Source organism: Helobdella robusta (assembly GCF_000326865.2).
Source record: "Helobdella robusta unplaced genomic scaffold HELROscaffold_23, whole genome shotgun sequence".
Taxonomy (NCBI): Eukaryota; Metazoa; Annelida; class Clitellata; order Rhynchobdellida; family Glossiphoniidae; genus Helobdella; species Helobdella robusta.
The window spans coordinates 253,661-275,737 of NW_008704216.1; the positions used below are offsets into that span (position 1 = coordinate 253,661).

Here is a 22,077-nt window from a genome sequence, read left to right on the forward strand (position 1 = left end):
CCTTCATTCATTTGTTTGCTGTTCGTTCATTCCTTACTGAAATCATCCATCCATCCATCCATCCATTCATTCATTCATTCATTCATTCATTCATTCATTCATTCATTCATCTCATTCATCCATCCATTCATTCATTCATCCATTTACTCGTTCGTTCGTTCATTCCTCAAATCATTCATTCATTACTCATCTATTTATACATTCATAAAATGTGTGACTTGAGAATGTTCCTAACTGTTTGTCTCACACATATGAAGTAGTTGGTGTCTGGAATGAATTAAATAATTACCACTACAGACACTAGTTCATAGTGTAGCTTCTTACTTAGTTCCATTCTTCTTTTTCTTCTTCTTCTTCTTATTATAATTATTATTAATATTGTTGGTGCTGTTGTTTTACACACAGACACACACTCACACTCACACGTACACACACAAGCACAAGACACACACAAACTGACCACGGCCTCTTTATTCTTCTTGGGCATCTTCTCGGGCAGTTTCAAGTTGGCTGAGCACATCATGAGCTCCTGGACCGAGAGGTTGGGCAAGAGGTGGTCGTCTTGCATGATGTAGCAGGACTGTTTGCGAAACTTCCGCCTGTCCAGTTCCACTCCATTGCACAGTAACTCACCCTCCACTGATTTCGTTCTAAGTTGTGGTTGTGGAAAGTAATTAATTGACTAATTAATTAATTGACTAATTAATTAATTAATTGACTAATTAATTAATTAACTAATTGATTAGTGGTTATTATTATTATATTATTATTATAATTATTCATTAGTGGCAAAATGGAAAGCGCCTGATGAATGCTGGTTGTCAGCGAGAAGATGAAAGCAATGATAAAGTTGTTGGAAATAATACTGATTTACTTGAACATGAACAAACACATCATAACCAACTCTAGACTCTAGCCTAAAAAACTCACACACACACACACGCACGCACGCACACATATATGAATATGATGTTCACACGCACACACTTACACACACATACACACACACATTCCAACCTATATCCAGTAAGAAGGTTGAGTAAAGAAGATTTGCCAGCCCCGCTAGGACCCATGATGGCAGTCAACTTGCCTGCACTAAATTTGCCAGATATACTCTTCAATATTGTCTTGTAACCTGCGTGTGTGTGTGTGTGTGCGTGAGTGTGTATGCCTGTATGTGTATGCCTGTATGTGTATGCCTGTATGTGTATGCCTGTATGTGTATGCCTGTATGTGTATGTCTGTGTTTGCATGTATAATTGTATGTGTGAGTGCCTGTGTGTCTAAGTATGTATCTGAGTGTATAGTTATGTGTGTGTGAGTGTGTGTGTGTGTGTATGTGCCTAGTTTTGTGTGTTGTCTTTCTACATGGACGTATACACTTAAAAAAATGTGTGTGTGTGTGTACGTGTACGTTCGCATGTGAGTGTGCCTATGTTTGTACGAATGTGTGTGTGTGTTGGTAATTATATATTGTAATTATTATCTTCAATGATGTTTGCAGGCCTAATAGCCAACTATGTATAAACATAATATTGATATTCATAAACTAAGACAACTTGAACAGCAGTCCTGCTAGAATGAAAGGGTTTGTGTTAGTTGTGTGCTAAGAAAGATTACTATAACACTATAACAATAATAATAATTATAATAATTATTATTATAATTATGTACGTATGTGGGTATGAGGTGTTTTTGAAACGTTTAAGTGTAAATGTATGTGTGTTGGTATGTTTGTTGCTTGTAGATGCCTGTAGCTAAGTTGAAGAGAGAATATAGTGCGACATTTATTTGACAAAATTGTTATTATCACCAGAATACACAGCAGTACTACATGACAAATAGCATCAGCAGGTTTGCTGATTGCAGACAATTTGGATGAAACAATTATATTTTTGTATGTGTGCATGTATGCGTGTGTGTGTGTGTTTGTTTGTTTGTATGTATTTGTTTGTATAAATATGTGCGAAATACAAAAAAATACAAATACAAACTTACTTGTATGGCAGTCCCAAAAATTTCTTAAACTGACTGGAGAAAAAAAAAAATAAATGTATAAAATATTTTTGTTTTTAGAAATAAATAAATAAATTGAAAAACAAATTAATTGTTTCTAATCATCATATCATTTGTGCACATGATTATCTTTTAGACACACACACAAAACAAAATTACGGACACAACCAAATTAAGAAGAAACCAATCAATAAGGGCGGTGATTAACATAATAAAATAATATCTGTCAACTTGATGTTGTGTGAGCAATGGTGTTCAGAGCCACTATGCCATGACTAATATTATTTCATATTAAAATTATAATATATTATATTATATTATACATATAATAAAATATATAATATTACAGTTAACTTGCATTGTTAGAGCACAAAGTGAATCATAGATACAACGATGCTATTGAAGATAAGAACATTTGTTTTATAAATATGATGTAAAATACAAAAAAAATCAACTATACAAAACATACATTCATATACATACATACATACACATACATACATACATGCACGCATGCATTTATACATACAACATATATTACATAATCAGTGCATTGCTTTGGATAACATAAATATGTGAATTAAACAATCTTTCAGTCAGTATTCAACTGGAAATTTTTATAACTTTAATACCCATACACACACTCACCAAACACACATACACACACACACATACATACACACACACACAGTAAACCGTCCCACAGAGACCCAACATGTTAATGATTTAGTAGAAGTAGTGATTAAATTTTAGTTTGATAAGAATTTTTAATCAATAAAACTTGAGTATGAAAACTAATATTGAAAATTATAATACTAAATATAATAACCATAAACTCAAAGTATTTAAAAAAGTTCATGAAATAGAAAAAATGCATTAAATTAATTAAAAAAATTGAAAAATATATTCATAATGGAAGTTTACTTTTTCTTCTGCCCTCAGAAACAGAATAAGTTAAATTTTTAAATTCAAGATTGACAGCCCTGTTGGAAGGCAGACAGTCAATGCCAACATCATTGGACAGGAAACTAGATGGCGCTTTCTTTTTATTCAAATCACACTCTTCACTAATTAAGTACTGATTAGGGAAGATTATTTTTCCCTGAGGGGCTTTTATCAGAGGAACTTGAACTTGGATGGACAATAATTCCGCCATATTGTTGATTGACTAGTGACTTTTTACTATTTTTATGATATTTCTGGAAAAAATTATTTAAAATGCAATTTTTAGAGAATTTTTTGCTAAAATTAAGGATATAATTACAAAACTTAATATTTTAAATAGAGTAATTGTGTAATTATAACGAATTATTCAAAAATTTAATTAATAAATATAAATAAAAAAGACAACAAGTAGAGAAAGCTAAGCTGCTAAAGCAGCACATGAATGAAGATGAAGACATTTTTTTTAGGATGAAAAAATGATCGCAAAAAAATAAAAATTCACTAATTAAAAAGCCAAAATAACAGTTTCATTCTTTTCGCTTTGTTAAATTAAATGAAGTTCGTTTCTTTTGGAAAAAAACATTAATTTTAATTATATTTTAAATCAATTTTATTCAAATTCCGTTGTTTATATACTATATGTATTATGTATTAGATAAGTGATGGCTGGATAAAGGAGGGATGTACCAACAAGTATTCGTGTTCGTACAAGAGATTCGTATCAGTATCAAATATTTGTATCTGATATTCGTATTTGTGTGGCTTTTATTTGTATTTGGTGTTTGTATTCAGAGTACTGCAATACAAACAGTGTCATGTTTAATATTTTCACGTTGTTATTTGTATTATAAGTCATTGAGGAATGTGATGTCCCATTTTTCATCCAAATCATTGCGAAATTGATTTCAATAGCCATTCATGGTTTTGATCATGCGCTAATAAGAACAAAATGGTCTTTGAGATTTGTGAAAATAATATATTCACTTCAAAAAACAAAGGAACAAATCAATTAATCGTCTCAAAATTAGTATCTGTAGGCTGTCAGATTAAAATAATGTCACTATGAGCTGCTAATTCGTTTGCGTGATTATATAGTAGTTTAGTGGCGTCATACATAGTCCTTGAAGGTTACTTGAATTTTCCATAATATGAGATAGCAAAAGATACATTGATAAGAATAATTGCTCGTTTGTCCTAGATTAATTATTAATGCTTCAAAATATAAACTATTTCTTGAAACGGTTCAAGTCACACTTGGAGTCCTAAATCTACCATATGATATATATATGTATTGTGAGAAAACAAAGTAGTAGTAGTAGTAGTAGTAGTAGTAATAGTAGTAGTAGTAGGAGGAGGAGGAATAATATTGATAATAACACAAATCATCTAGAGAGAAAATGTCACTGAAGATATAAAAGATTTGATTGTTTTCGACAAAAAGTTGATTAACTTCGGTAAACAATTCCAGAATTATAAGATTAAAAGGAGAGAACCAGGCAGAGCAGAACAGAACTGTTGTAGTGGCTCATTCACTAGCTTATCTCCACAATGGTACTTCATTGTCTGACTGCATGTGCTTTGCACTGCTTAATGAAATTTCAACAATGGACACAAATCTTCAAAGTTTGCCATTCTCTAATATTGATAAAATATTTATTTGATTTTATATTGTGTGTGTGTGTTTATATATATATATATGTTTGTGTGTGTGTGTGTGTGTGTGTGCGGTGCGTGTGTTTGTTTGTTGTATATATACGATTAATAGCATTGTTGAAATTGCAGTTATAGGTAGGTACGCGGTTATTTTGCTCGCAAGCCGTTACAAAATTTATTCATGCTAAATAATCAGATAAATTTCACGATGGTATGGTAAAAATTGTTTTTTTTTATTCTCAGTTTTTAAGAAAATCTTTTAGTTACTTTGAATTTTGAGTTATCAAGTTAGATGAAATAAATTTGTCCTGTAGCTGACATAAATGAAATAATTGTTTGACTCAACTATTCATCGAGGAGAGATTGTCAACGTCATCAAATCGTCCACATCTATTCTTTCAAGTCATCTACATCAGCAGAGGTTTCATAGGGTTTAAAGTAAACTGATTTACTTTAAGTTTTCAAATTTGAAGAAAACCTCCAAAACTACATACCCAGTTAAGAAAATTTTTAAAAATGGGTAAAAAATCGAGCAAAATGAAGCAGGAGGATATTGAAGATTTGAAGGCCCTCACCCAGTTCACAGACGAAGAAATTCACGAGTGGTACAAGGGTTTCATAAGGGACTGTCCCAGTGGGGAGCTAACAGTCACGGAGTTCAAAAAAATTTACGCCCAGTTCTTTCCGAGTGGTGACGCTTCGAAGTTCTCAGAGCACGTTTTTAGGACATTTGACGTCAATAATGACCAGACGATCGACTTCAAAGAGTTCTTGTGTGCTCTCAGCATCACAAGTAGGGGGAGTGTGGAGCAAAAGTTGAGGTGGGCTTTCAAAATGTACGACCAGGATGGCAATGGGTCGATTTCGAAAGGAGAGATGCTAGAAATCGTGTCGGTTAGTCGGTTATTATTTTTTTTTAATTTTCGTCGATGTGAGACGGCTCACTTGTTTGTAAAGTTATTCAATAATATATCTGGTGAATATACTGATGAAGATTTGCTTATATTTCTATCCCTTTTACTCTTTTGTATTTATCTCATTGTTGTTTCATAGAACGGCAGATTTTTTGTTGGAAATTTGTTGTCTTGAAGTGTAGTTTTTGCCTTTCTTATAGAAAGAATATAATTACTTTTTCTTTGCTATTAAAGTCATTTCGAAAATATTTTCTATTATTCGCATTGTTTCTGAAATTAGCGTCATCGTCGTCGTCATCATCTGCATCGCCATTTAGTTAATAATCTCTGTGGCAACGTCTTAATCTAGAGTAAACATTTTTCATTGCTAACTATTCATAGAGATCACACGCACATACACAAACACGCACACACACACATACACACACACACACACACACACACACACACACACACACACACACACACATATATATATATATATATATATATATATGCATAAATAGTAGTAGATATATATAGAGAACATACGATGTTGTTGTTGTGGCTGTTGTTACTAATAAACGATGACGTAGAATGATGTATCGTCGTTGTTGCTAGTCGTGTGACGTATCGATTACGTCATGACATAGAGCTCCATATTATAAACTGCTGACGTCAAACAAATCAGCAGCAATTGATGTGCAACTATCCCAAGAGAGAAAAATCTTTTTGCACTGCCTCGCTCTATCAAACTGAGCGCTCAACTCATTAATACATTCCCTCAATTATCATACTTTCGCACGCAAAAAATTATTACTCACAAACTGTTTGACACGCACGCGAACAAGAAAATTGTCAAATACACATTGACAGATAGACAGAGATCTAAACAAGCACAGAAAAAAATATTTTTCGAAATAATTAAACCACTAATTGATCAACAGATATCAAAATGTTATCCCAGCCTGCACTCTTTCAAACAACCGGGACCGTATTTAATGTAGGGCAGGCGGGGGACTGCCATGGGGACTGCCATGAACAAATATGGGGACTTCTACTGTAACAATATACTGCAAACATTTTCTCATTTTACACCGACAAAAAGCCGCCTGATCTTAAAAATAATAAAATGAAATAATAAAATAATAATTAAAAAAGTAATTAGGGGGTTCAGCTCTGTCACGTTCCAGGGCTTTTAGGCCCCTAAACCTTGCCCTGAACACAATACGGTATTTATTAATGAAGGAAAAGCTATAGAAGGCAAACCAACACGCAGATGTCGAAAGAATTTCCCACAAATTTACTCTTAAAATTCCGAATTATTATTCCTAGAACGTATTAGAAAGCCTCATCAGAATATTGAGAGTTCATTTTCTCAACAAATTAATAAATGAACTTTATTTACATTCCATCTTCTCACGATGTCATTCTCAGTACTTATCTACTGTTGCTACTGCTGCTGCTGCCACTGCTGCTACTACTACAGCCTCCAAATTCTGTTACTACTACTACTAATACCGTTACTACTGGAGCTACTATAACTACTGCTACTACCACATTACTGTTATTATTTATAAGGATATTAATAGTATTAATAATGCAAAAAAAATTCAAGAATAATAATTGATGAGATTAATAATAATCAAACTGCGTACTTTTACTGCACTGTCGTCATATTAAAGGCTTCTCGAAGCCGGCAAAAACAATGTAGGTATTTCAAAAGTTATAACATGCAATGTGAACAGTTTTTTTTAGAGTTTAATAAAAAAAATGTTTTTCAAAATTTCTCAAAAAGGGTATTTTTTAATTCACAAATGTATTCGAGAGTATTGTGACTAAACTCTTGACTAGCGCTGGCATTTTCAGAAATATTTAACTGACCGGGTGTTTAGAGGTAGATAACGATCATACCTTTAGGTACGTTTTATGTTCCGTATTTTTTAGAAAATTTTCATAAGAATATTAACTTTTTTACAATTTTTCCACAGCTAAATGGGTTAAGTTCATTGCAAGCCAAAGTTTACAATTCTAACTTAATATTTTTTCATCTTATTTAAACAATATCTAGTACAAATGACACAAGTTTTTACGATTTCAACTGCTGTAATATGACCTAAATTCATAAAAAAAAACCAGAAAATTCATTCAAAAATCCCCACAAAAATGTTTTTCTCTGAGGTCGCAATCCCAAAACTCCAACCTTGACGTCGCTTTGCATTTAAAACCATCATTCAAATCAAAACCATTCAAGCACGTACATGTCATACAACGTATCAATCGATGTAGATGAACATGTATTAGAAATGCGATAGTAGGCAGTTTAAATGAACATTCAGTGGCATTCTCACGAAACTATCAAAATAAACTCAACTATGCAATGATGATTATGATACGTTTAAGTCATTTCATGCTATTAAAACATCGATAATGCTAATTTGGTTGGGCTGAAGTTAGACGGAAATTTCGCTAATCGGGTTTCGTTTGTACCCTGGCTGGTAGGCGAGTGTTTCAAATAGTGGTTTATTATTATTGCTATCATTATTATTGTTGTTGCTATTATTAATGTTATTATTATCGCATTAATCAATCGATCAATCAATCAACCAGTCAACCAGTCAATCAATTTTATTTGAAACATCGTTTCAACAACACCCCCACTAAATTTTACAAACAGAGTCGTCTTGAGATCCGCATTGAACCTAGATATTTAGATAGATAGATAGAAAGATAGATAAATATATTTTCGTAAATGAATGAATGAATAAATGAATGAATAAATGAATGAATTAATTAATTAATGCACGTATAACTATCAAATAATAAATTAATAAATAATAAATTACTAATTCTGCCAAACAGGCGATATTTTGCATGATAGGAGAGAGCAACAAACACCTAGACGACGGCAAGTCAGCTGAGCAACGCACGGAAAAAATCTTCCAAGAAATGGACAAGAACCACGATGGTAGCCTCTCCCTAGAGGAGTTTGTTGAGGGGGCCAAAAAGGACCCTTCCATCGTCCAGATTCTTCAGGGGGGCATGATAGGGTGATGCCAAATCTTTTGAAATTTTTGTTAATTTTTTTGATTATTCATTTGATTTTTTGATTGGCGAACCTTGAATCTTTCTATTCTTACTTTGTCAAATTTACCCATTTGTTACTTCGTGGGGGTATTTTAGAGAGAGGGGTTTGCTTCCAGAGGGGGTAATGTTCGGGTTATGAGACATAATTTACTTTATAAATTATTATTTTTTTATATTTATTAAATAGGTATTACTCATTCATTCCTTCTTTTGTTTGTTTAGATGTTCGTCAGGTTTATTTGGTTGATTGATGTAAACCTTGCTAACTATCTTTGATTTGAAATCAGATATTTCGATTGTGATTTTGTTTCAACGATTTCTCGATATATTTATAAAATTTAATTATTCTACTAAACTGAAATGTGGTTTAAATTAAAATGTTATTCAAGTTTTTAAGAACTTAGGTGAATAATTGGTTAATGCATTTTAGAATCTCATATATAATGCAGTTTGCAATATTAACGTGTATGAATTTTATGTTTTATAGCAGGGGTGGGCAAACTTCGGCCCGCGAAGCTATTTTATGCTAACAGCGAGGCCTTGTTTGCCAAAATTAAAGTCGTCAACCAGACATCGTGACCAAAAAAAGAAAAAGGAGCCCCAAATCTTAAAAAATTCTCCCCCGGGGTCGAAAAAATTTGCTATTTGCGGCCCGTAAAACGTAAAATAATTCTCAATGCGGCCCTCACAGCAAAAATGTTTTGCCACTCCTGTTTTATACCCAAAAATTTCTTGAGAACATTAAGTAAAGTGACATTCTTTCTGACTTTATACCAGCATGTAATGTGTAATTCGTTGTTTCAGGTGTATTTGCACGCACTGTGTCTATGTTGTTGATGTTGCATCCGAAAAAAAGATTGAAAAGCGAGAATTGTATTAAATAAATATATGAAATGAAATATTCGCCAACACATCTAACGCTAAATATGATATGTCTTAATTTTTTTTAAAAAAATAAAGTCTTAAACACTTATCACATTGCTTTTGTTGACCATTTTACAATTTATCCATTAAATTTTAAATTAGAATTGAACTATAGTACCTACTCATAATTTAAGTCTGGCTCGATATAAGTCACCAGTTTATTTATAATTTTGATTGTAAAGACGAATGTTGGATTTTAAATCAGAATTGAACTATAGTACCTACTCATAATTTAAGTCTGGCTCGATATAAGTCACCAGTTTATTTATAATTTTGATTGTAAAGACAAATGTTGGATTAAAAAAACAAAAGTCTTTTAATGAATTTAATTTGAAAAATTCATTTCTAATTTTGTGAAAGGATTTTTTTCCTGCTACATTTATAATTCCACAAAATTTATCATAAAAACTTTATAAGTTATTAAATTCAACACCAAAAATGCGTGATCAGTGTCAATAAGGACATCAAACAACAATAACAACAACAACAATAATAATAATAACAACATAAACAATAATAATAATAATAAGAAGAAAAATGTCAATGGCAATAATAACTTTAACATTTTGTAGCATGTTAAGCCGAAGCACTCCAAATTCACATTACATTAGAGTTTTAAGGAACTAAACAACATCAACAATTATAGCGGTAAAACCATCTAACATTAACGTGTGTGTGTGTCTGTGTGTCTGTATGTGTGTGTGTGTGTGTCTGTATGTGTTTGTGTGTATGTGAGGGTGTGTGTGTGTGTCTGTGTGTGTGTGCGCGCGTGAGTGACATTACATACATATGCTATATATTAACATGTATGTGTGTAATAACAATGACATTAACAATGTTAGTAAGCAGTACAGTTAGATTGAATGACTCGGTTGGTGGTAACCAAAAAGCAATCAGTATCGCCGTTCCTGCTAGCAAGCGATATATATATATATATATATCATTCATTTATTGATTGATTCATTCATTCATCCACTCAGGAATTCATCCATCCATTCATTAATTCATCCATTCATATTTTTTACTATATTTTAAAAATAGTTTATATGAGGTCAAATATTTTTATTACAAAAAAACAGCCAAACAGACGACATTTAAAAACAACGCGTTTTTTAACTTTTATAAAAATGTCTCTCTCTCTCTCCTTTCTCTCTCTCTCTCTCTCTCTCTCTCTTCCACACACTCTATTTTCTCTCTCTCTCTCTCACTCTGTATCTATCAACCAATAACAATTGGATCAAATATTTCTTTAAATTATCTAATTAATATGAATGACAAATTGAGAAATCGTGAATTATTAAGAAACACAAAAGCAGCCACACATAAGACACAAAGAAGATTTATACTCTATATAATTCATTATTCAGAATAATCACATTTTAATATTATTAAAAATAATAAAAATTATTAATATGAAATTGCGCTAAATTTCCACCACAAGTCATTCATTACATTCATTCAATCTTTTATAACTCGCTCGACAAAACTAATTCATATAATTACTATTTTCAATTTCTTTAAAATCTTCTCTCAGATTATATTAGTATGAGAATAGTAGTAGCAGCAGCAGCAGCTACAGTAGTAGCAGAAATAGTAGCAGAAGTAGTAGCAGAAGTAGTAGCAGAAGTAGTAGTAGAAGTAGTAGCAGTAGCAGAAGTAGTAGCAGCAAAAGTAGTAGCAAAAGTAGTAGCAGAAGTAGTAGCAGAAGTAGTAGCAGATGTAGTAGCAGATGTAGTAGCAGAAGTAGTAGCAGATGTAGTAGCAGATGTAGTAGCAGAAGTAGTAGCAGAAGTAGTAGCAGAAGTAGTAGTAGAAGTAGTAGCAGTAGCAGAAGTAGTAGCAGCAAAAGTAGTAGCAAAAGTAGTAGCAGAAGTAGTAGCAGAAGTAGTAGCAGATGTAGTAGCAGATGTAGTAGCAGAAGTAGTAGCAGATGTAGTAGCAGATGTAGTAGCAGAAGTAGTAGCAGAAGTAGTAGCAGAAGTAGTAGCAGATGTAGTAGCAAAAGTGGTAGTAAAAGCTGTAGCAGCAGCAGCTGCACAATTGTAGTAGTGGTAGTAGAAGTAGCAGCAGTAGTAGTCAAAAATTTAAACAATTCATAACAAAAATTAACGCAGTGCTATTTATCCCATTCAATTAATAAAAGTCATAATAATAAAATGATAATAATAACAATAATAAAAATAATAATAATAATAATATGTAAATATGCAGTTTTTCAACAAAAATAGTTTTTTCTTATAAAATATTTGATTGATCGGAACGTTTGAAAAGAAAGAATTTTAAAATTTCACTCCAAAGGGACGACACGTTAATTTATAAAATTAATTTGACGTTAAGCAGATTTTAGTTTAAAGAAAATAATTCTTCTTGAAAGTTGTGACACTCAGACACACACACACATACACACACGCACACATACACACACGCACGCACGCACGCACACATAAACACAAACAAACACATGGAATGTCTAAATATCTAATCATCAACCTTCCACTATTTTGCTTAGCGTCAACCTTTTTATTCTCTTCTTCACTATCATCATCGTCATCACCTTCATTATAACCGTCATCATCACCATAATCTTTATCATTACCATCATCTTCTTTAACGACATTATCACCATTTTCTTCATCGCTATCTCTTTCTTATTCTTCATCATCGTCATCATACTCTCACTTCGTCATCATACTCTCACTTCCTCATTACACTCTCCCTTCGTCATCATACTCTCACATCGTCATCGTCGTCATCATCGTAACCCATCATCTTTCTCACAGAACCCACCAACTCATCAATGCACATGCAAATAGCTGCCCCAAAGAAGAGGAGGGTGGAGAAGCAGCTGAGTCCGAATGCGTAGCTCAGGTAGTACGGAGACAGTCTGTATATGGTGTACATGCCAACGGAGTACAAAGTCTCCACTGAGAGCGTTACTAAGCCTGACGGATGGATGGATGGATGGATGGATGGACGGACGGACGGACAGACGGACGGACGGACGGACGGATGGATGGATGGATAGATGGATGGACGGATGGATGGACGGATGATGGATGGATAAATTGATAAATAAATAAAATAAATGAACGGTTGAAAAAGAAAATTTATAAATGAATTAACGAGTTGACAGAAAATTCGATTAAATAATTAATTAATTAACGAATGTTGGAACAACCGAATGATAAAATAATTAAACAATAAAATAAACAAACTATTAAACAAACAAATAAACAAACTAATAAACAAACTAATAAACAAACACACAGCCAAACCAACACACAAACAAACAAACAACCAAACACACGATAACAAATAAACTTACAGCCACACATAAACCTTCTTAAGCACCCAAATGAAAAATTAACCAACAAAAAATCCAGATCAAACCAACCGCAAATAAGATTAATCTCTCCGGCTGAATTGTAGTAATATAACTTCTTGCCAAGAGACGACGAGCAGATGCCAAAGAAAGACAGGACGTTGGCGAGTGTGGCGAACGTCAGTGTGGCCACCATCATCACGATTATCGTACTCATCCATACTGAATGGTGTGTGGTGGTGGTGGTTGCAGCAGTAGCAATAGAACTATAGTACTAGCAGTAGTAGTAGTAGTAGTAGTTGTTGTTGTAGTAGTAGTAGTAGAAGTAGTAGTAGTAGCAGTAGTAGTTGTAGTAGTAGAAGTAGTAGTAGTAGCAGTAGTAGTTGTAGTAATAGTAGTAGTAAAAGTAGTTGTAATAATAGAAGTAGTAGTAGTAGCAGTAGTAGTTGTAGTAGTAGTTGTTGTTGTAGTAGTAGAAGTTGTAATAGTAGTAGTAGCAGTAGTAGTAGTTGTAGTAGTAGTGGTGGTAGTAGTAGTAGTAGTAGCAGTAGCAGTAGTAGTAATAGTTGTAGTAGTAGAAGTAGTAGTTATTGAATTTATTGTATTAATAAAAATATATTATCATCAGCCACATCATCATCTTCAATAAATCATCATGTTATCGTCATTCAACGCGCTGGCGTATGTTATTGACGCAACGATGACGTCACTGGGGTGCAAGGTCAGAAGGTTGAAGGTCATTTTCCTTAATGAAGGTCATTTTTCTTAATGAACTTACTCCAGGCGTGTCAACGAGTTGTTGCCGTTGAAAATTTTGCGTACGCGCCATCACCATTTTTGCCACCATCATAAACTACATCGTCATCATCATCAGCGTCATCATCATCATAATTACCATCATCATCATCATAATTACCATCATCATCATCAGCATCATCATTATCATCATCATCATCATAATCATCATAATCATCATCATCATCATCATATTCATCATCATCATCATATTCATCATCATCATCATCATCATCGCTTTCTAAAACGCACATGGTCGTTTGGCCTCACAGAATAGTGTTTCTGTCTCGTTGAAATAGCAGGTTGACCAAATTCCTATCTTCACTTCTGTATTTGTGTGTGTGTATGTATCTGTGTATGTATGTGTGTGCGTGCGTGTGTGTGTATATGTGTGTGTATGTACGTGTGTATGTAAGTGTGTATGAGTGTCTGTATAATTGAGTATATGAAATTTTAAATAAATATTAAATATTCAAGGAAAGACTTTAAAAAAAACATCAATTGTATATCAAAAGCAATAGATTAATCACACTAAAACAACAACAACAACAAATACATTGACAACAACAACAAAAACAACAACAACAACAACGTCCATAATAACATCAACAACAGTGGCATCCACACCGCAACAATTTAGTCACTTTACAGGGAATTGCTATCGTCATTATAACATTATCATCATCATCCTCACATGGTTTCGAATCATCATCATCATCATCATCATCATCATCATCATCATCATCTTGACGTAATTCTCCTTGCACGATTTTCATTGGATTTGGCGTCGGTTTCGAAATTTTTTTTCTCTTTCTTTCTATCTGTTCATCTTTTTTTATTCTTTTTCATATTTTTTTTGTGTTTTTCTTTTATATTATTTAAATTTATTAAGTTCTTTACATTCTATGTTCATTCTTTTACCAGTTGTTCATTCGTTCATTCATTTATTCATTTTTCATTCACTCACTCACTCACTCACTCACTCATTCACTCATTCACTCATTCATTTAATCATACATACATACATTCATACATACATACATACATACATACATACATACACGCATGCATGCATGCATGCATGCATACAAAGTCAATAATGCATTCACCTGAACCAGCCATCCAATTGTCACTCCATGTCGACGCGCAGACCAATAGGAATGCAGCAAATGATGTCAGCTGACCTAGATTTTCATAATTGTTTACGTTTATGAATAATTAATTAAATCAAGCCATAATTACGTCACTAAATTTAATTGAATATTTGTTCCATTTCTTTGATCTTTGGTTCTTTATGGGGTTAAAATTCTTACATAACAACTTTGGAAAGTGATAAATAATGAAAGTGAATGAACGAAAGAATGAAAGTGAATGAACGAAAGAATGAAAGTGAATGAACGAAAGAATGAAAGTGAATGAACAAATTAATGAATGAATGAACAAATGAATAAATGAATGAACAAATGAATAAATGAATGAACGATAGAATAAACAAATTATTTCATCTCCTACCAACGTATCTGAACGGTCTCCACTGAGTCATCTCCCTCTCGTATTTCAGTTCATCATTCCTCTTCGAATGATGGTGCGGATTGGGATGGTGGTGATGGTGGTTGCAGGGCTTGAACTTGAAAAATGACCTCATTGTTTATGGGGTGTCGTCGGGGGAGCCTTTCTGGTGGGGAGTTTTGGGGTTTTTAGCTGATTTTGTTGGGTGAGGATTTTATGAAAGAGTTGTTGTTGTTGCTGTTGCTCTTGTTGCTGCTGTTGTTGTTACGGCCAGGCCTGCCAGAACTTCAGCAGTTTTGTAGGGGTAGTAGGATTTGCTGGACGGTTTGTTAGTAGTGTTGATTTTGTTGTGATGACATTGTTATCGTTGCTGATTTTGTTGTTAATGTCATCAAAGTCGATGAACTTAATGTTATTAGTGTTATTGCTCTTGTCGAGTTTACGAATCTGTGACAACTCTGTTGTTGGTGACAATGAATTTTGTTGTTGTTATTGTTGTTGTTGTTGTTGACTAGAATTTTTGTTAATGTTTCATGTTTATCAAAGTTTATCAAAAAGTTGAAGCAATTTTTTTATCAATTGTATCTATCGATTATGCGTTTTTCCGTTATTCATTTGTAATAATTAAAACTAAAACACTTGTTTATTTATTTATTTATTAAATTATAGAATAAAATAATTTTCCATAAAAAAAAATAATTTGAATTTTGCGGATATTATTAGGAATTCGACCAGCGAATGTTTATAAAAATAACTCTTTATCTACATTGAAAACGTCAAAATGTCAAATTAATTAATTAATTAGTCAATTAATTAATTAATTAGTCAATTGATTGATCCATTAATTTATTAAAATGAAATTATAAAATACGACATAATCATCATTTATATATAATTAAATTTATGTATACAATTTTTCTCAGAGATGTTTCCTTATACAAGCACTTCTATATGTGATGTATATATACGTAATGTTTATATATACAAATTTGTGAGTGTATGTGTATATAATTGTATGTATATATCATTATGTATGCATGTCCATATATGTATGTATATATTCATACTTTGTATATTTGTGTGTGCACATGTATGCATGCATGCATACGCTTTTGTAGTTTATATGCGTATGGCATTGTATACGCTTTGTATGTTCATGTGATTGTATATGTTTGTATGTTTTTATGTATGTTGTATGTATACACCAGAATGTACATACAATACAAAACATACGTGCGGCTGTTGACTCGAGATACAAATTAATACGCGTCTACAATATGAATATTATAAAATTATTAATTATAATTATGATATTAATTATAAGTACTATATTTGATTGGTTATTATTATTATTGATAATAAATTTTATTTCCGCCATTTAATCTTCCATGAACAGCTAATCCACAAGGACACACTCCAAAGCCTTTGAAATAAAGTAAAGATTTGATATTGATCTATAGTTAGTCACTCACCTCATTGCATCTGAGTTAGCTTACATCAAAATCGGTTGAATCATCGCATGTTTATAGTTGGAAGGAAATTTACCAACAAGTGAACGAAAGTTTATGAAACTCGTCAGAAAGCATGTAAATGAGTTTAAGTAACTTTTGAGGATATACGTGTGGACCGTGTCTAATCTGCATGTTTTCGCTAGTGATTTAAGTACCGTTTCCCTAAACTGAATTTCAGTAAACAACGGAAAGCAGTAAAACGTACATTCATCCAACTTTGAGACAGCATGAAGCCGAACATTAGGATGAGCCCTTGTTGTCTCAATTGTCTTTATAATTTTATCATCAAAAAATTGTAAAATCTGAACAGCATTTAGAGAGTTAACCATCCTTAAAAGAATTGTTCGCCAAAATTTTACCCAACATTTTATTGGCAACTTGCCAAAAATTCTTCTGATTTTTGTTACTATTTACGATATTGTTCCAATAATGTGTATACTTGTCAGAAAAAAGTTTATTTTTAGTCTTCAGTGGGAGTGCCCAGTTCTTTTATGGTTAATTTCTGGACAGTTCCTATAGATTCTTTCCATCTTCCTACAGAATCGCTTCGCACGTCTGCACTCGCCACCAAACGAAGGTGCAGCATCTATCTACTCACGATAAATCACCCGCACAGGCACCTAATCGTCAGTAGTTCGTTTTATATCACTACTCAACAGAGCAAGTTCATGATCAACATCGTCAGTTTGGCATGTATTCGCCACAGAAGATTTCGCCAGTGCTTCAACAAAACATCTTTCATTCAAGGCCTTCCATGATCTGCCATAAGCTTTTACCAACCTTGGGCAAACTTGAGTCAAGACCACTACTCTATCACTTACATAACTGTGATCAGAGTACAATGAGCTCAGATCAATCTTTATATCAAGAATTGAAGAATCGTGTGAACAAATCACTAGACCCGACGTACCTTCAAGCACATGCGTTTGTTGATTAACATGATTACCAGTTGGAACATACCAAGTATTTCATGTGGTTAGTCGTAGAGTATTAGGACTATTCCTCTTTTCATACACAAACACACATACATAGATACATACGTACAAACAAACAAGCATACTTACATACGCACAACGTGAATGTACGCATGTAAAAATGTAAATGTAAAAATCACAATGCTAAAAGTACAACATATATATATACGTAAATAAAAGTTTTAATGAACATTTAAGCAAATAATTGAAAAAATGGAAATAATTTTAAAAAGCGTTTCAATTAATTTATTTGCATAAACTATTTGCAAGGTTTCTGCTGGCGACGTGAAGTAAGAAATGTTCAAGTTAAAGTCAAAAAATTTATTTCTTTTTTACTGGTGGGAACGCTGCTCTGATGGCAGGCTGTTCACAATTCGTGATTGAATTTGTTGAGGTAATTATAAATGAAGAATGTATACGAACATACGCACAAACATATGTGCATACAAACATACATACAAACATGCATACAAACATGCATACAAACATGCATACAAACATACATACGTACATACACACATACATGCATGCATACCTATAACCTGATATACATATATATACATCTGTTTGTCATCTTCATAGTCTTCCTCATATGTGCACACACTATCCCAGCAACGGAAATGTTCGTTGTACAAAGTAAATATATATGTATGCATGCATGTATGTATGTATGCATGCATGTATGTATGCATGTATTCAAGTGTGAATATATGTATGTATGTATGTATGAATGTATCTATCTATGTATGATATTAACTCAAAAATTTTCTTCGGTATTCAGGCAGTTTTTCCGATGTATTTTTCATGCTGTTTCAATAAATTTATCAAACATTCATGAATGATTTTGTAACGGTTTATCAATTTCCTATATTTTTTCATAAATGTCCAAAATATATAAAAAAGGTTTTTGCAAAAATTGATACATAAAAACTTTATCAAAAAACTAAAATGTCTACAAGGGTATACCGATACAGCGGTATACCGATACAACGCTATACCGTTACAACTGTATACCGAGACGTAACGGTACGATAAAATACCCTAACAAATTTGCATATAAAAGTCGGTACCGGTATAAATTTTGTAAAGACCGACTGACCGACTGAAGCTGAACTTCCCTTGTGATCATGTGATCCTCCCCTTTGAAGTTTCCCCTCCAAAATTTATTCATGGGAAGTTTTGAATAAAATATTTCTTTGTTGTTCTTTGTTTTTTGTTGTTATCTGTGTTATTTCCGTATTTATTATTTCTCCATCTTGTTTTGTCTGTAATGTTTACCGACAATGTTGATCTACCCATTGATGTTGATCTACCCATTTAAATTATAAATCTGTGTGTGTGTGTGTATGTATGTGTGTGTGTGTGTGTGTGTGTGTGTGTGTGTGTGTGTGTGTGTGTGTGTGTCGGGGATGGTATATATTTGTATATGTTTGTGTAGATTTTTCACTTTTTGGTTGGTATTTCTTCATTTTTCATCCATCCCATCGACAATGAATCATATATTACAGGACAGCTGCTGTTAGTTTCGCGTTTATTTTCAGTTGGTGTTTGGCGCGTGAAGTTTTTTCGACCATTTTGGTGAATTTTATGCGTTATTTTGCTGACTATGTTGTTATTTATACCGTAAAATTTCTTTATTTTAATGTTTATTAATCTTTCTCATTGTTCAGATTAATTCGAAAAGTTTTATTTAAAGTTATATGTGAAGTTTCATTTAAAGTAAATGATACAGCTTTCTTTCTATCACGTACAAACATACTCACGCGCGCGCACACAAAGACACATATATAGACACACACACATGTGTACACACACACACACACGTACACACGCACGCACACACACATTTGCACACTACACACACATGTGTGTTTTAATTCTAAAGATCGACAACAGTGCACATGGTTGCAAGAGAATGAAAACTTTGTGACATGAAAAAGGATTAATGTTCCGAAGTTGAGCAAGATGGATAGATTGAAAAATAAATGAATGAATGAATAAATGAACGAACGAACGAATGAACGAAAGAATGAAAGAGCAAACGAACGAACGAACGAACGAACGAACGAACAAATGAATGAATGAACGAACGAACGAACGAACGAATGAATGAATGAACGAATGAATGAATAAATGATTCGATGAATGGATGGAAAAATTCATCAAAAAGAGTATGGTCCATATTTTTCCCATTTCATTTGAATATCTGGATCAGTAAACTGAAAGTTGAATAAAAGAATGATCTGAAAAACAATTAAGATAAAAATGAGTGAACTTATGAATGGATAAATTACGTAATTAAGTTGGATGAATACAATAATGAATGGCAGAGTGTACCATAATTAGGTTAAAATGCTGGTTGATTGATTGAAAACTCTGTTATGAGCCGGTGTGGAATATGTTAAGAAAACAAAAAATGAAATTTCTCTAAAAATAATGCGTAAACATAAATCATTGTTTAACCTCATTGGAGATATATTTTTGCCCATCATATGTTCTAGTTAATTTTATTGAACATAATGTAGGCAGATTGTTGAACTGAACTGGTTTACTTTACATTTGGATTCTACAGATGTAACATTTATTATTATTATTATTATTATTATTATTATTATTATAAGCTTGGGCAAAGCCCCTTGCCAAACAAAATACAGAAAAAAAACATAACATAACATAACACAACAAAAAAAATTTATGCAAAGTTTGATTGATTCTTAGCTAAAAAAATGGTTACACACCAATTTATCTATGAGCATGGTAAGACCAGCGATCTACAAGGACTGTTCTTCCAGATCCAAACCAAACATACACACAACACACACCACACGTACACGCCACACATACACACCACACGTACACGCCACACATACACACCACACGCATAGTGTATGATAGTGTTTGAGTATTGGACAGGCAGTATTCGAACCAGGTTATGTCGTAGTAGCAATAACACGAGGCGTGGCGCTTTTACTAACTGAGCTATCGTGAAGATGAAAGGAAGTTTTTAAATTTTTGTATAATGATGCACAGTTGTACAGTATCTCCATATTTTGAGGTGTTTTTTTCGTGTTGTGTTAAATTGAATCAACCAACGCAGACTTCACCAATAAAGTTTATCATTGCAAGGTTCATGATAATTTTATAAAAAAAAATATAAACGTACATTTAATATGAATTGAGATGAATGTTCCTTCATTGTTACATATATTTATGGTTGAAAATTTATATGGAACTGCACACTGCATATATTACTTACGACTGAAACAATTTTTTACATTTGAATGTAGGTATATTTGAAATATTCATTTAGATAGAAAAAGAATTTTGCGTCATAAAAAATTTTTTAGTTGTAAAAAGTTTATACGTATTTTTAAAATCAAAAATTCTTATTATAAATAAGTTGCTATCTGTGAATGCTTACGGACCAAACTAGTAAAATTTGTCTAAAACAAAATTATTGTTCACCGAAGTGTAAATGAATTTAATAAAATAAAATTAAAGGCGACCCTAACAGCGATCAACCAATCACAGCTGACCTCAGCAAACATCAGCCAATCACAGCTGTTTGAGGTTGCTAAGGGCGGAGTCAGGCTTGTAAAAGATGAAGGTCAAGGTGCTTTGGTTGTCTTGAACGCCCTTGCCGATGAAAGCCTGAAGGTCAGCTTTGTAGGAAATTTTCAAGGTCAGCTCTCCTCTGGGACCGGCCATCTTGAATTCGAGGTCTTTGCCCTGTGGTTGTTGGTGATGATGATGATGAGGCTGAAGATGTTGTTGGTGATGACGATGACAGTTTTAATACATATAAACAGTGTTGGTATGGTCATCGCAAGTTCGATTCTCAGCCTTAAAGTTGTATCCATAAAATGCCATGCAGAGTGAAACTTGCTTAGTCAACTTTCATTGCAGAAAATCAAACTAGAATTTTTTTGACTCAAAATACATTCAAAATTGAATTAGTATTTCGGCATAGAACCATCACTACATATAATACATAAGCATATTAATCAATACAGACATTTTTAATTTCTAAAAACATATATAGCATGAACTTTCCAAATTTGTACTATACCTACAACAGTTAGATATTTTATTACAAAACGGATTCAGTATTCCGATTTCAAAAATTTCATTGTGAAGTAAAGGTGACGAAACTGAATAAAATAATATGATTAAGTCTTTATTTGATGATATGCCTTCTGAAATTTTTGAAATTTTATATAACATCCGGTTATATTAATTCTACATATACATGATCCTGAATAACAGAATAAAAATCACGTTTTATATAAATAAAAATAATATTCACTATTAAACTAAACTAAAATCAACTTTTCAGAAACAGTTTGATCATCACAGTTTACTGAAACAGCGCTACAGCCAGCGGGTCGCAAATTATTTGTTCCTCTGTATAACCACCCAGAAAACCACCTACCTAACTAACTACTCAT

The 22,077-nt window shown here is 32.7% G+C and overlaps 3 protein-coding genes across 3 annotated transcripts in view; 1 reads left to right on the top strand and 2 right to left on the bottom strand.

Moving 5' to 3' along the window:
• The window catches only part of HELRODRAFT_99451 (hypothetical protein), a 13,607-nt gene extending 10,022 nt beyond the window's left edge, over window positions 1–3,585 (bottom strand). The window contains exons 1-5 of the mRNA XM_009018864.1: window positions 3,485–3,585; window positions 2,941–3,215; window positions 1,999–2,031; window positions 1,018–1,135; window positions 461–650 (exon numbers count right to left, since the gene is read on the bottom strand). Of these exons, the coding sequence (XP_009017112.1) occupies window positions 461–650; window positions 1,018–1,135; window positions 1,999–2,031; window positions 2,941–3,172 (573 nt within the window). The 5' untranslated portion in view covers window positions 3,173–3,215; window positions 3,485–3,585. The remainder of the gene's footprint in view (window positions 1–460; window positions 651–1,017; window positions 1,136–1,998; window positions 2,032–2,940; window positions 3,216–3,484) is intronic.
• A 1,164-nt stretch (window positions 3,586–4,749) lies between these two features.
• On the top strand, window positions 4,750–9,832 carry HELRODRAFT_185556 (hypothetical protein). Its single transcript, XM_009018865.1, has 4 exons — window positions 4,750–5,508; window positions 8,370–8,810; window positions 8,952–9,604; window positions 9,708–9,832. The coding sequence occupies exons 1-2, from the start codon at window positions 5,131–5,133 to the stop codon at window positions 8,559–8,561; spliced, it is 570 nt and encodes a 189-aa protein (XP_009017113.1). The 5' UTR covers window positions 4,750–5,130; the 3' UTR covers window positions 8,562–8,810; window positions 8,952–9,604; window positions 9,708–9,832.
• A 1,221-nt stretch (window positions 9,833–11,053) lies between these two features.
• On the bottom strand, window positions 11,054–17,744 carry HELRODRAFT_172184 (hypothetical protein; the record flags this gene model as incomplete). The annotated part of the gene is made up of 9 exons (XM_009018866.1): window positions 11,054–11,550; window positions 12,302–12,460; window positions 12,913–13,062; window positions 14,745–14,819; window positions 15,148–15,208; window positions 15,502–15,602; window positions 16,872–16,924; window positions 17,436–17,565; window positions 17,720–17,744. 9 exons carry the CDS (start codon window positions 17,742–17,744, stop codon window positions 11,054–11,056), a joined length of 1,251 nt encoding a protein of 416 aa, XP_009017114.1.
• Between the last annotated feature and the right edge of the window lie 4,333 nt (window positions 17,745–22,077).